We start from the raw sequence: 13,085 nt of genomic DNA on the forward strand, positions 1-13,085 counted from the left end.
GTATTATAATTATGGCTTCACTTCAATACACATCCAACTTAGGGTTGATGTTAATCCATTGTTCTTAAAATTTGGAAGGCTTGTAATCAATAGGTAGACCTATTTCTTCCTATTCTCATAGTTTTGCTATATTTTTTGTATGTATCACATCCACATACAGTATAAACCCACAAGGCAATGTTACAGATTTTGCTTTAAGAAGTCACATAAATTTCAAATAAATTAAAAGACAATGTATTTTTTAAGTACTTACACTGATATTTATCTTTTCTGATGTTTTTCATTTTCCTTGAAAACCACATTTCCTTCTGGTATTTCCCTTCAGCCTGAAGAATTTCCTTTTATAGTTACTGTAGGGAATCTCTCCTAGAGAAAAATACTTTCAATTTTCTTTGCCCTGAATATATGTTTATTCTATCTTCCCTTTTAAAGGAATCTTTCCTGCAGATGGAGTTTGGGGCTGTGGCAGTGTGTGCTTGTCTTCCTTCAGCTGCTGCAAGATGTGTGCACAGTCACCTGACCTCTTTCAATTCTGAGGAGAAGCCAATTGCTATTTCCCTGAACTGGACGTGTTTTTTTTTTCTTTGTGTACTTTCACAATTTTCTCCCTTTTCTAGACTTTAGAAGTTTGACTGTGATGTGCCTGAGCATAGTATTTATATTCTTTGTGATTCAAGGAGCTTCCTGGTTTTGTCAGTTTGTGCTTCTCACCAAATTTGAGAGTTTTCAGCCATTATTTCCTCGAACTACTTTTTAATGCATTCGGTTTCTCTCCTCATTCTCAGACTCCAATGACCTGTCTGCTCTAGCTTTTGATATTATCCCTCAGACCCTCAAAGGTCTATTTTCTCAATCTTTTTCTCTCTGATCTATAGGTTGCATAATTTTTATTGATTCAGTGACTCTTGATCCTGTCATATTTGCTATGCTATCAAATTTATTCAGTTAATCTTTTTCAGGTATTATATCTTTCAGTATCAACATTTCTTTATATTTTCTGTTCTCTAATGACATTTCCCATGTTTAATACTCATTGCAAGTATATTTTCTTTACTATTGGAGCAGATTAAAGTGAATATATTAAAGTCATTTGTCTGATTATTTCAACATCATTGAAGTCCTGGACACAGAGAATGTTGTGTGGAAGAGGATATGAATACTGCTATACCCTCTGAAGAAGGCTGACATTTTGTTTTAACAGGAAAGTATCTCTATTAAACTCAATTGACAGGTATTGCCTAGTGTGTAATGAGCAGCAGCTCAAATCTCAGAGGTATTTGTGTGTTTATCTTGTTTTGTTTTACCTTAATTAGATGCATGCATGGTTTGGGAGTCAACAAAAGTCATGGGGAGAGTTCATACAAAGAACCTAAGCTCCCTTCTCTGAGTCTTCATTTCCAGCAGCCATGGTCTTCCTTGACTCTGCCTTTATAAGTTCAAAAGAGGATAGATATTTTTGTTTTTTGAGTTAGCCTCTCCATGCCACATTGCAATCAGAAAGAATGTACTCTTTGCTGTTTAATTTTTCCAAGTTCTAACTTTTTTTCCAAAAAGTTAAATACGCCTGTATTTATTTCAACTTTCATATTCTTCAGGTAATTTTTTTTCCCACAGTTTCACTTGTTATTAGTGGGAGGGTCTTCTTGTCAGGAGCTCACTTTGCTTTATTTGAAATGGAACTCCTCATTTGAGTTTTAATATTTCAAATAACCCCCCTGCTTAAAAATCCTTCAATAGTTTCCCCTTGATTTTAGGATAAAATTCAAATTTCTTAGTAAAATGAATAAACATATACATAGTTCTCCAACCCATATTTGTTGAATGAAAGCTATTCCCATAACATATGAGGTATGGTCATATTTTGTCATAATACCATTATCCTTAATAATAATATTTACAAATGTAAAATCTTTAAAAGTTCAGTAAGATTTGTGAATTAACTGTTTGACTATTCAGGAGTTTCCCTAGTTAGACAGCTATCAATTAAGTCAAAGAACCTGTATATTTTGAACGGCTATTGCTGCAAAGCACTTTATGAGGAATCAATGGAAAGAGAAGAGGAAGGAGAAGAATTGGTTTCTTCCGTTGAGTTGATAGTCAAACTGGATGGATAAAAATTCTTCACATACTATAATTTTTGAAAAGCATTATTACAGGTACCCATTAGTAACTGCCAAGATAATCTTATAAGAGACCAAGTTGCAAGTAACATCTTGAAGAAGAAAAGGAGTGGGGGTTATAGATCTTCTGGAAGTGTAGGCACCTGAGATGGGGCTTCAGAGAATAGATGCCTAGGCAGAGACATAGAATGTAGGAATGCAGGCAGGGGGACTAGCTGTGTGCCTTACTCTCCGATAGACATCATTGAGGTAACACCTGATCCAGCAGCCCACACGTTACTCAGTGGAGCATGAAGAATAGCTTCCTTTTAATGGACATTTCAAACTGAAGTTGACTTCCAGCCCTTTCAGAGCTGTAGAACTTGTTTTAATCAACTTCCCTTGATAAAAGAGCTGGATTCTAGCAACTATACCTCCTTTATCCTCTCTCTACTGATGTCTGGAGCCATGAGAATTTTTTTCTTAGTTTCTGCTGCTCTCATTCTCCTTGCTCACATTTTCTCAGGTAAGAGGGAAATCCTAATAGATGTAAGGGTGGCAATCTGTCTTTTGAGAGAAAGTTCAGGCTTTAGAAAAGTGCATGACTAATCCCTGTATTCTAAAAATGTCCCAGCACAAAGCAGTTACTAGAAATCTTTTCTTGAGCTTAAATACAAAATTACTGAGCTGAACTATCTCCACCCAGAAGGGTATCTGGTTAATTTCCCTCAAAGCTCCACCAAGGGATTCAGACTTCTCTTCACAGTTAGCTCTTTTCCATCTTCTGTAATCATCCACACAGCTTCAGCGTGTGCCAAAGTGATAGCTCTAAAATGAGAGAAAATTTCAGAGGCAAATTTCAAGCACACGTGTTAATTTAGAGAAGTATAGCTTTTGTAGCCTAAATGAAAAAAAAAAAACTTATGATAAGAGATTCTTAGTCTCTTTTTTTGTGTTTTTTTCCTATTTTTATGTTTTATTAGTTGGTCTAAATCTCCTAATCTTAGATTACTTAGAATTTCTTTCTAGTTCTCACATACGAATAGAAAATTATGTCATTTAAACAACTAACATCTTGATTGGTTTGCTTTTACATGTTTGAGAGCTTTGAAATGATCTCTTTTTGCTCAGTACTGCCAAGACTCTATCCCTAAGACATTTTAAAAAGATTTATTTATTTATTTTAGAGAGAGAGAGAGAGCTGGAAGAGGGGCAGAGGGAAAGAGAGAATCTCAAGCAGACTCTCCAGTGAACAGAGCCTGATGTGGTGCTTAATCCATGACCTGAGATCATGGCCTGGGCCAAAATTAAGAGTCTGATGCCCAACTGAGACAGTCAGGTGCCATCGCCCCCCCACCAAGAAACTTTTATATCCATCCCTTCTCAACTATACTTCTGTTATTAAGTCATGACTAATGGGGGTTCCTCATGTATTATGAAGCACTTTACTACTTCATGATTTCCGGATTTCTGCACTTACTTACTACACAATCGGGCCTTAATAGGCCTACCAGACCAATACATATAGCACTTAATAAGCAATTGTTTGGGCACTATAGAAAAAGCAGGTAAAATGGAGATAAAAAATGTAATTAGAGTATGATCTTCATGCTTAATTTACTTGAAGTTTACTATTTTATTATTTGTGTGTTGGTAAAAAATAGGTTCCCTGGAATACTAAATAAGTATTTGATAAAATTCAAATGTACAAATAAGTGAATGGGTGATATGAGAAGATTCATAAAAACTATAACACAAAAACAGTTCTCAGAAGTGCCATAAATGATGCAGACTATAAAGGAAAGCCATGGGAGTAGAACCGTGGTTCTAACTGTGGGATCCGAAGGGCCTTCTTGGGAAGTGTTCTTCACCTTGCACTTTTGAAAACAGGTATAAAAACATGCCCTTACATTTCAAAGTCTCATTTATCAGGTCACTTACTTGGTTTCTGCTCCTGTCTTTTCCTGGAGGTCAGACAATGGATCCAGGTAGAGAAGCACATTTTAAGCCATCTTCTCCATTCCCATTCAACAAGTCTCTGATTCATTAAGGGTCCTTTGTTCCCAAACTCAGCTCAGGTACATTTGAATCCTAACAACAAGCCTAGTGTGGGCTCAAAGTAGGAGCGCCACAATCACAACAACCACACAGAATCTCAGAGCTGGAACTGAGAAGAGGAAATGAATACAGATTTTTTTACACCAAAACACCTGAAGTTGGATCTCAGGTCTAATCCTTCTAAGTTGTGTAAACCATTGTGCTTCAGTTTCCTTTCTAGAAGTGGTAATAATAATAGGATTGTTTGAAAGATTAAGATACTTGTTATGTTAATTAGAGGCAAACTTATTTTAACAAAGACATTTAAAAAGAGAGTAAATGAAAAAATAGTTTATTTTTCTTTTAGGGAAAAATCCAAAAAACAAGTAAGTTGACTATTATGGTTAGAAAGAAGACTCTTCTCCACCAAGTTACTTTGAGTCTAGGGAGGAAGGTCAACTTTGTGTCCTAAACATGTGTCTTCCATCTGGTTCTAAAGATGCTCTGACAGGAAGGGCTGAAAAGTAAGTAAAGCGCTTGATCAAAAATATTGCACAGAAGCATCTGCATCATTTGATTCCTGTTTCATTGGTCCAAACTTATCAATGCAACCATACAGAGACATGGGGCCTGGGACTGATGTGTTTTGCTGAGTCTCCTTGTGTTATCCAGAGATTCCATTACTCATTGTTTGAAGTGAGAAATAACTGTTTGGGAAGGTTTAACAATCCCTCTGTTTTTATAATCTGCTTAAACAAAGGCAGGCACATCCTCTGTGCCCTGAGAAAGTACAATATTATTATTGTCTGCTTATCATTGTTTTTAAATCATCATTCTCATTCTTATTATCTGCCTCAATTAAGTATTTAAACACCTTATGAGTATTCCATGTCAGTTGATTAGCTAGATGCCTGATGAACTTCAGTAGTCTATTACAATATCCCCAGTTCAACTTTGGACTCTATTAAAAATTTCCTCTTACTTTGAGCAGAAATCTAAGGCTGTGCAATTCCTTTCTGTTGGTCTGAGTCCTAACTGGGGTACAAACAGGCTCAGTGTTTCTTCAGCATGGCATTATCTCAGGTATATGACAGCAATATGTGTTCTTTCTCCTCCTCAAAGCTGTATTTTCCAAGAACTCCCTTTGGGAGTGACTGCCAGTTCTTTGTATTATTTCTCCTGAGAACATCTATCACCAAAAACTTTTTTCAATCATTTATCTCAAAATACCTTTACTCTTTCAGCTTAATCTTTATTCTGAAGAAAAACTTGTTGTCCACATCACCCTGAATTCCAGAATTAAACCCATTATTCATTGATATTTCTTACAGAACAGATCAGCCTCAGGTTTCTTTTATCTTTGCACCTAAATCTTGAAACTCCACAGCCACATGGCTGTGGTCTATCGTTGCATGTGGGCTATCGTTGACCTGCCTACAGTATAAACAGCACCATCTTTACCTTTTGTCATATATCTGAGACTATTAATTTGGAGACATGAAAACAATCACACATTGGGAAGGAATGTTATTGAAAATAGAAAGTAGACTGCCTCCATCCCAGGAAGACATACTCTGCTTCTAGATATCCTAGAAATGAATATGGCAAAGGAATTGAATACCCAGTAGGGACACTGTGTAAGTTGTGCAGGGAATCTGAGCTCCCATACAGCTGCTCAGGTGACATGTGCTTTTTTGATCGCAGGCGTGTACTCGGTGTCGCAGGAGACTCGGTAATAGGGAATTGTGATTTTGGCCTGGGTGATGTTATGTTGCTTTCTGGTCACCAAGTACTGGATAACTGAGGCCTTGCTTTCTCCACACAGCCCATGGAGCTATACACAGAAGGATGCAGTGTCAGAAGATGGATGGTCGCTGTGAGGTTGAGTGCCTTTCCTTTGAAGATAAGATTGGGGGCTGTAGAGCTGAACTGACACCACTTTGCTGCAAAAAAAGGAAGAATAATTAAAAGCCAAGCGGAGCTCCAGAAAGTGAGAAGCAAAGATCCTCTGGCTGTGAGCTCCATGCGGCAAACATCTCTGGATTTTTCTCTTGACCTCCAACATGGGCATTCTTTGAATGAAGCTGTCAATCCAGCTTCTGACACTGCAGAGAAATACGATCTGTAGGCCGTGAGGGGCCTGGGGGAAGGCACTGTGTTATGTTGACCTTCGGAATCCTCACTTGCTGGCAGAGGCCCCCTTAATTATTTTATGGATTGATAAAGTGAGTGAGCAGATTAACAGATTAAACAGGTAGAATGGAAAGGTGGGACCATGGTTGAAATGTTCTAAAACCCTGGCTTCAGACAGAGCTGTGACCCTGGGTCTTTGTCGTTCAGACTCTGGTCTCTGTAATATGAGACGACTCAACCACATAGTACATGCCCAGTGATGGACACAAATTGTGGCCGCCTTAGCAGTCCTGCTGGCTCATGCTTCTCCGGCTCCTTCACAGATAGCTGTTAGCATGGCTTCCCCTCCCTCTTCAATCTGGAACATCAAGTGCCATAATGAAAAGGGCCTGTGTCAAAGTTTAAGCTGGCCAAAGATTGGGTAGCGTCTTCATGCTGGCCTCTTGTAGTGAGAATGTAGCAGTCATGGCCTCTTCAAGAGCAGGGTTCCTAGAGATAGTCTAATTCAACACCTTCATTACAGCGGAGGAGATAGAGACCCCAGAAGATGCCACTGTTGCCGGCTTAGTCACAGCAACACTTTGGCTTTTGGTCTTATGTTCTTAGCATGTCCACAAAATGGGGTCCTGGCTGAGAGCAGAAGCCTGAACAGGGATTATTTATAGCAGCTCGGTGAGCAGCTGGGTGGAAGAAGAAGTGGAAACAGCTGCAGAAGAGTTGGACACTTTCCAAGATCCCTCCTGTGACCTTGTGATCCTTGCTTGTCTGGGCTGATGGTAACAGCACACAGGTTTGCTTTTGCCCTTATTTGCCAAAATTCAGACTCCCAGCTTTCAGGGCTAGCAATATATATGTCATAGGCCACTGTCATCCTAGACTGACAGCACACTGCTCCAGAACAGAAGAAAGATAGCCCCTTGGCTCAGTCTGGAGAATGTCCTTACCTATTTGACTAAGCCTGCTTTCTGTAGAGATGTAAATAAAGGAGAGCAGAAAAAACACAACTTACTTCCAAGGATGAGCCAATTTATAAAGGCTGTAAAATAAGAAATCAAAACATTTTTTCTAAAAAATGTTCTGGTGCTGCTACATATCTTCATGGCTAATGGGCTGATTTTTTTATTCTGAAAACTACACAAGAGACGAGTGGGTGGAAGAAGCTCTCTTTTTGCAAGTATCACAGGTCCTGGGGTCTTCCCAGAAGTTGCTTACCCAGGCCTCAGATAAAACTAACTGCCTTTGAGAATCTAAATGTATTTAGGCCTCATACCCTGTTCTTTCTGTTTTTTTTTTTTCTCCTGTTTCCTTGCAAAATTAACAGTGGTGTGTATAGTGTCTTCCTCTGCTTCTCGACTTACAGAAACATCCTCTACCACCTTCAGCCTGCTGGGATTTCTCTTAATGAGGAGACCATGACCTCTTAGACATGTGTTGGTCACCATGCTCTTTGTAAAGACTCCAGGGGCACCCTCGGCAATCTATGGTTGGTATCTCTTGTTACCTCGATACATCGCAAGCATTTCACAATGTGGTCTGTCTCCTCCTTCATTCCTGTCTCCTCTGCCCTTGAAGATAGAAGTCTTCCAGCTACTTTCTTTCTCTTCTTCCCTGTTGTCCTATGTTCTCCCTTTCCTGCGATTGCACACACCCTGGATTCATCCATCTTCATATTACACATGTCTCTAAGCAATTCCAGGAGCTCCTGTGGTTTCAGCCTCTCCTGTTGATGTGGCATTATCTCCTCACCAGCCTTTCCAGGCTCCAAGCCTCCATTCTCTACTCCACTCCACGGCAGTGCATGGATGCCCTGCACACTGCATCTTCCAGACCTTGAGGCCAGTTGCTTCCCATTAGCCCCTTTAATGCAAGACATTGGCAGTAGACAGGAAAATAAGATGAAGGGTGAAGACAGTCCCTTTCATTTCCAGCTCTGGCCAGCAGCACCCCAACAGCAACAGATGGTTGGCTCCAGGCTCCAACTCCTTTTGGCTTTCTCAGCAGCCTTGCAATAACCCTTGAAGGAACTAACAGCACCCAGCACCCATAAAGGCATGGCTGGGCCACAACCTGTTTTGCTGTGTACCCTGGTTCTCCATGGCCCCTGTTTGGCCGTATCTTCTCCTCAAAAGTCTGAACATTGGCTGCAGGATGTCTCCACCCCACTTGTCTGGGCCCCAGCCATGGAGCACTCCTTCCTTAAAGTCTTAAGCATCATTCATGAGCTGTTCTTGACTTAGAGGTCTGAGCACCAGCTGGCTGTGTCCCATACTCACACATCCAGCCTCCAGCTGTAGGTAGCTAACACCAGGATTTCGGACCCCTGCCGCTGATAGCGCCTTTCCCATGTCCTCCTCTGGGCCCGTAGTTATTAATCTCTGTGGACATTTGACCATCTGCTACCTGTGTAAGCAATCCTTTGCATTAAATTTCGTGTTCTGAATACCCAGCATGATTTTTGTTGACCTAAATGAGCTTTGTCTGATAAAAATCCTACACTGTATTTCCGACTTCAACTTCATGCTAAAGTTTTACAGGGCATTGGTCTTCCCTAACTGGATCTCTGATGGGCACCCACAAATAACTAGTTTTTATTGCACTTTATCCCTTCCTTTCCAAAACTGATCTTCATTTACTGTTCTAGATCTTAGTAAATATTGTTACCACTTACTCAGGCACTCAAGTTAAAAATGACTTCCTCAGGCTTCTTGTCCCTTACAAATCACACAATTCCCTCACAGCATAAATGTACATAGATTATTCCCCAGTATGTGCAAATTGTGCCATACCTTTTCCTCCCTTCTCTCTCCTCACTAACATTGTTCTCATTTACCAAGAATTAGGGATTGGATATGGTTCTACATTTCATGCTACATATTATGCATATATGCACACACGCATACACACCCACAGACCGGGTTTCTTGTTCAATCATAAAAACTAAGGATAAGTGTCACACTCAGATTTACAAGAATTCTTAGAATATTAAAATGTTAGAGCTAGAAGTGGCCTTGGAGGTAATATAAATCAGTGTTTCTAGAGCCAAATGGATTCTAGTCACCTAGGGATGCTTGGGTGGCTCAATGGTTGAGCATCTGCCTTTGACTCAGATCATGATCCCGGGGTCCTGGGATCAAGTTCCACATCGGGCTCCCCAGAGGAAGCCTGCTTCCCCCTCTGCCTGTGTCTCTGCATCTCTCTCGGTGTCTATCATGAATAAATAAAAAAAAATCTTTTTAGAAAGTTGATTCTAGTCACCTAGAATATTTTTGAAAATCAGAGGTCTGTTCCTGACTCTCACACTTTCATATTCGGAATTCTTAAGTTAAGAATCTGAATTTTTAAAACCACATGTCCGATCAAATCTCCTGCATAGTGATGTTTGGCAACTATAGATCACCGACCAGAGGAGCATCTGAGATTTGAAAGTGCCCTGGTTCTGTGTCCCACACTTCCAGTTAGAAGCCAGAGTGGAGCTTCAGCACTCAAATCTAGAAGTTCTGTCTTTCAGCCCAGTGGTATTTCACTGTCCTGCACTTTTTGAAAAGGAGATATTGAGAGGAACATAACAAATGGCTCACCTCCTTGCTCGGGAAAGAGAAGTTCAGACTTTATAGATAGATTTACTTATTGTTTGTTTGTTTGTTTGTTTGTTTTTCAATTGAGAGAGAGCTGGTATACACAAGTGGGAAGGCAGGGGCAGAGGGAGAAGCAGACTCCCTGCTGAGCAAAACGGGGCTGGATCCCTGGACTCCAGGATCATGACCTGAGCCAAACGCAGATGCTTAACCGTTTGAGCCACCCAGGTGCCCTAGAACCTCAGACTTTCATTGGAAAATACATGTCCAGCAAAGTAACATAGAACATGGCAGTTTCCACAGCCTGATGGGAAGCCTGTGGGAGCTCAGAACAGAATGACTGAGTTTCACTTTAGTTAGCAGAGTCTGAAACAAGTTCTCAGACAAAATACCCTGTCCTCGTTCAAACCAACTTCTTGTCAATCTAGTCAAAATCACTTTAACTGACCTGAAAGATTGCTGTTCCATTTTATTGCCAAAGTGTCCGTAGCTTATGTTCCCATTTGACAATTACTTCCATTCAAAACTGCCCACTTCCATGAGCATCCAAAATAACAAGGACTCTCTGTCCTCCCTTGAAGGCCGTTCTGCTATCATAGGACACCCCTGTCCTCAGATACCTGTAGGGAGGTATTAAAATGTCCTCATGATGCAGGGACATTCTACTAGTCCTGGTGAGTGCGGACTGAAATGAAGTCATTTTCCACCTGTCTGTATGGACACCATCACCCATGAGAACCATTACTATCTTCGTGCAAATCTATTCTTTTTTGAACCAAGTCTCCTCAGGTAACAAAACAAGTTTATAAAAGACTTATTCAGTTTGAGAAACTGAGCACTTGAGAGAATCCTACACATAGGCCAAAGACTCCACGACCTACACTACCTACATCCCACTACGTCCTATGGGATAGTCAGTGTTTGAGAGACCATAGTTCCCTGGTACCTGAATGCTCCCTCCTGATTGTGTGCATCACATCCTAGGTCTGGTAAGATGGACTTGGATGAACTGCAGTCAGGGGCTTTCCAGGTGTTTAGAACCATCTGTACTTCATCAGTGAAACAGAACAGGAGATGGGTAACAGAAAATGGGGCATTTTCCTAACAGTGTTTTTGTCTCCAAACCTCCTCTGCTTATATTCTCCAAGAGTTAGTGACTTTCAGATAATAGCATGACAGAGCCATGATACAGCTCAGGGGCCCAGGCAATGGGAAATGATAAGGATCTACTTATAGGAAAACTGAGTCTAAGAAAATTAGCTCCATACAACTGATCTTTGGGGCTTAAGTCATTTTTTATGGCTTTATTCCACCCTTGGCTCCCCCTGTTACCTTTCAACTCTGGTCTTCTCAAATGGATTCCTCCTGAGATTCCAGCTGACTCCCAAACCGAATGTGCCCTTCTACATTTAGGGTAGAAACAGGAACTAGAGGTCTTAACCATCCTGTCCAACCATGCCTTACCATAGCCTGCATCAGACTCCCTGCTTTTGACCAAGGAAAGAACTGGAAGTATAAAAGAGAACAGCCAGTATCTAAAAGTCCTGGCCAAGTATATTCAAGGAGGAATAGGCGATATTATTACACTTGAGGTAGGATATTTATTCATTTGTTTTGATGAACAGAAACCTAGGGTTTGCTGAAATGTATGAAGTAGACACAGAGGTGACAACAGTGCTTAATTACCAATGGTAGTAACTCAAAATGGGGGAAGAGTAATGATGACGGTGGTCCTGGAGTTTTTTATTAACACACATTGCAGACTTATGGACAAATGGGGCACACTCTCTAGTCTCAAGGAACCTACTAGATCTTCAATGAAACAATTATGTATACTTCACTTCTATATTTTCTCCATATATAATTTTACTAAGCAAAGTTATTTGCTTTTAAAGAACCAAGGCCAATTGTGAAAACTGCAGCAAAGTATTTTCATCAAATGAGACAATGAATGAAGTATGTAAGAAACATAGAGAATCCATAGGGGTTTCTCCAGTGAGATACCACCATACGACTATTAAAATGACTCATTGTAGGTTTTAGGCCTCCAAACCTGTAAAAAAAAAAAAAAAGAAAGAAATATTTTCTGTTGTTTTTAGTTACTAAGTGTATGGTAATTCATTACAGTGACAATAGGAAACTAGTGGAAAACTCAAGAGAACACTCTGGTGGGAATCCCAGGATGAGAGCCAAGAGACATCTCCATGCGACAGGGAGCAACATGCACAGCTGGCAACAATATTGGTTGTGACACCTCAGAAATCTCTGAGACAGAGTTCTACAAGATGATGAGATTGATGGACATACCTGATCAGACTGAACTTTTTAAGAGGGTCGAACAAAAGGCAGAGAGCTTAGGATTGAAACACAGAAAAGGGGGAAACAAAATCAGATATATTAAAAAAGAGAAAAGAATGAGCCCTGGGGAGAATGTCACGTCGAGCAGGACAGGAACTCTGTAGCGCTCTCTAAACAGCACCACTTCCAAAGCAAGCACTGACCACGGCTGTGCCTGAACACCCAGGGGATAAGGCTGGGGGCAGGGGTGAGGGGTGGGGAGATGTGCTTGTCTACTCTGACAGTTGGGGTTGGTGGTCCCTATTCATGGAGCTCAGGTTCCCTCCCCAAGTAGCTCCCCTTTCCTTTTATCTGCTCCATCTCTACTCCATCCTCATTTCAGGGAGTTAACTGGCTATGCCTGGTTTTCCCTCTGAACGCCTCCTAGAAACCCTCTCCACATAGCAAGCTGCGGCCATTTCCGGGCATCCTTGGTCCACCAGAACCTCCACAAAGTTTTTAAAGAACACTTGGGGGCCCAGGGATCACTCGCCTCTGTGAAGATGATGGAGAAAGTTATCCTGAACTGAAGCATCCTCAGAATTATCTGCTTCAGCTCAGACCCTGAGAACTGATAGTGTCAAAACTTGAAATCCAACCAGGCTTCCCATGACCTAACTGAATCTCTAATAAAACTTTATGAGAGCTCCTGTAGGTCCAGATACCTCCTGTGATGAGCGGGAAGACATAGGGATTTTGTTCTTGGATGGCCAGAGTCGTCAAATGTTTTCGAGTCTACTTGGGAACCAAGGAGCAGCTCTTGTCTTCCTGGAGAGGTTTCAGCTGACACCTGCCCAAATATCCTTAGAATTTTGTACTTCAGCTCAGCGTCAGGGAACCACCATTGGACAATCTCAGCCAGCCTGAGTCCCTGGATATGTTTAAAGTCCTCTCTTGTTCCAAA

At 40.9% G+C, this 13,085-nt stretch overlaps 1 protein-coding gene and 1 long non-coding RNA gene across 3 annotated transcripts; both read left to right on the forward strand.

Moving 5' to 3' along the window:
• Nucleotides 1-2,436: 2,436 nt before the first annotated feature.
• LOC119878204 (beta-defensin 107A-like) lies at nucleotides 2,437-6,110 on the forward strand. Its single transcript, XM_038588912.1, has 2 exons — nucleotides 2,437-2,625; nucleotides 5,962-6,110. The coding sequence occupies exons 1-2, from the start codon at nucleotides 2,556-2,558 to the stop codon at nucleotides 6,102-6,104; spliced, it is 213 nt and encodes a 70-aa protein (XP_038444840.1). The 5' UTR covers nucleotides 2,437-2,555; the 3' UTR covers nucleotides 6,105-6,110.
• Nucleotides 6,111-6,937: 827 nt separating this feature from the next.
• Nucleotides 6,938-8,715, forward strand: LOC119878205. Of its 2 annotated transcripts, none has more exons than XR_005386695.1 (2): nucleotides 6,938-7,059; nucleotides 7,630-8,715. It is a non-coding gene; the product is annotated as an uncharacterized LOC119878205 (long non-coding RNA). The 2 variants fall into 2 exon arrangements; XR_005386694.1 differs by having other exon boundaries at nucleotides 6,943-7,059; nucleotides 7,591-8,715.
• The last annotated feature ends 4,370 nt before the right edge of the window (nucleotides 8,716-13,085 follow it).

The sequence above is a fragment of the Canis lupus genome, unplaced genomic scaffold (genome assembly GCF_011100685.1).
Source record: "Canis lupus familiaris isolate Mischka breed German Shepherd unplaced genomic scaffold, alternate assembly UU_Cfam_GSD_1.0 chrUn_S120H280, whole genome shotgun sequence".
Lineage (NCBI taxonomy): Eukaryota > Metazoa > Chordata > Mammalia > Carnivora > Canidae > Canis > Canis lupus.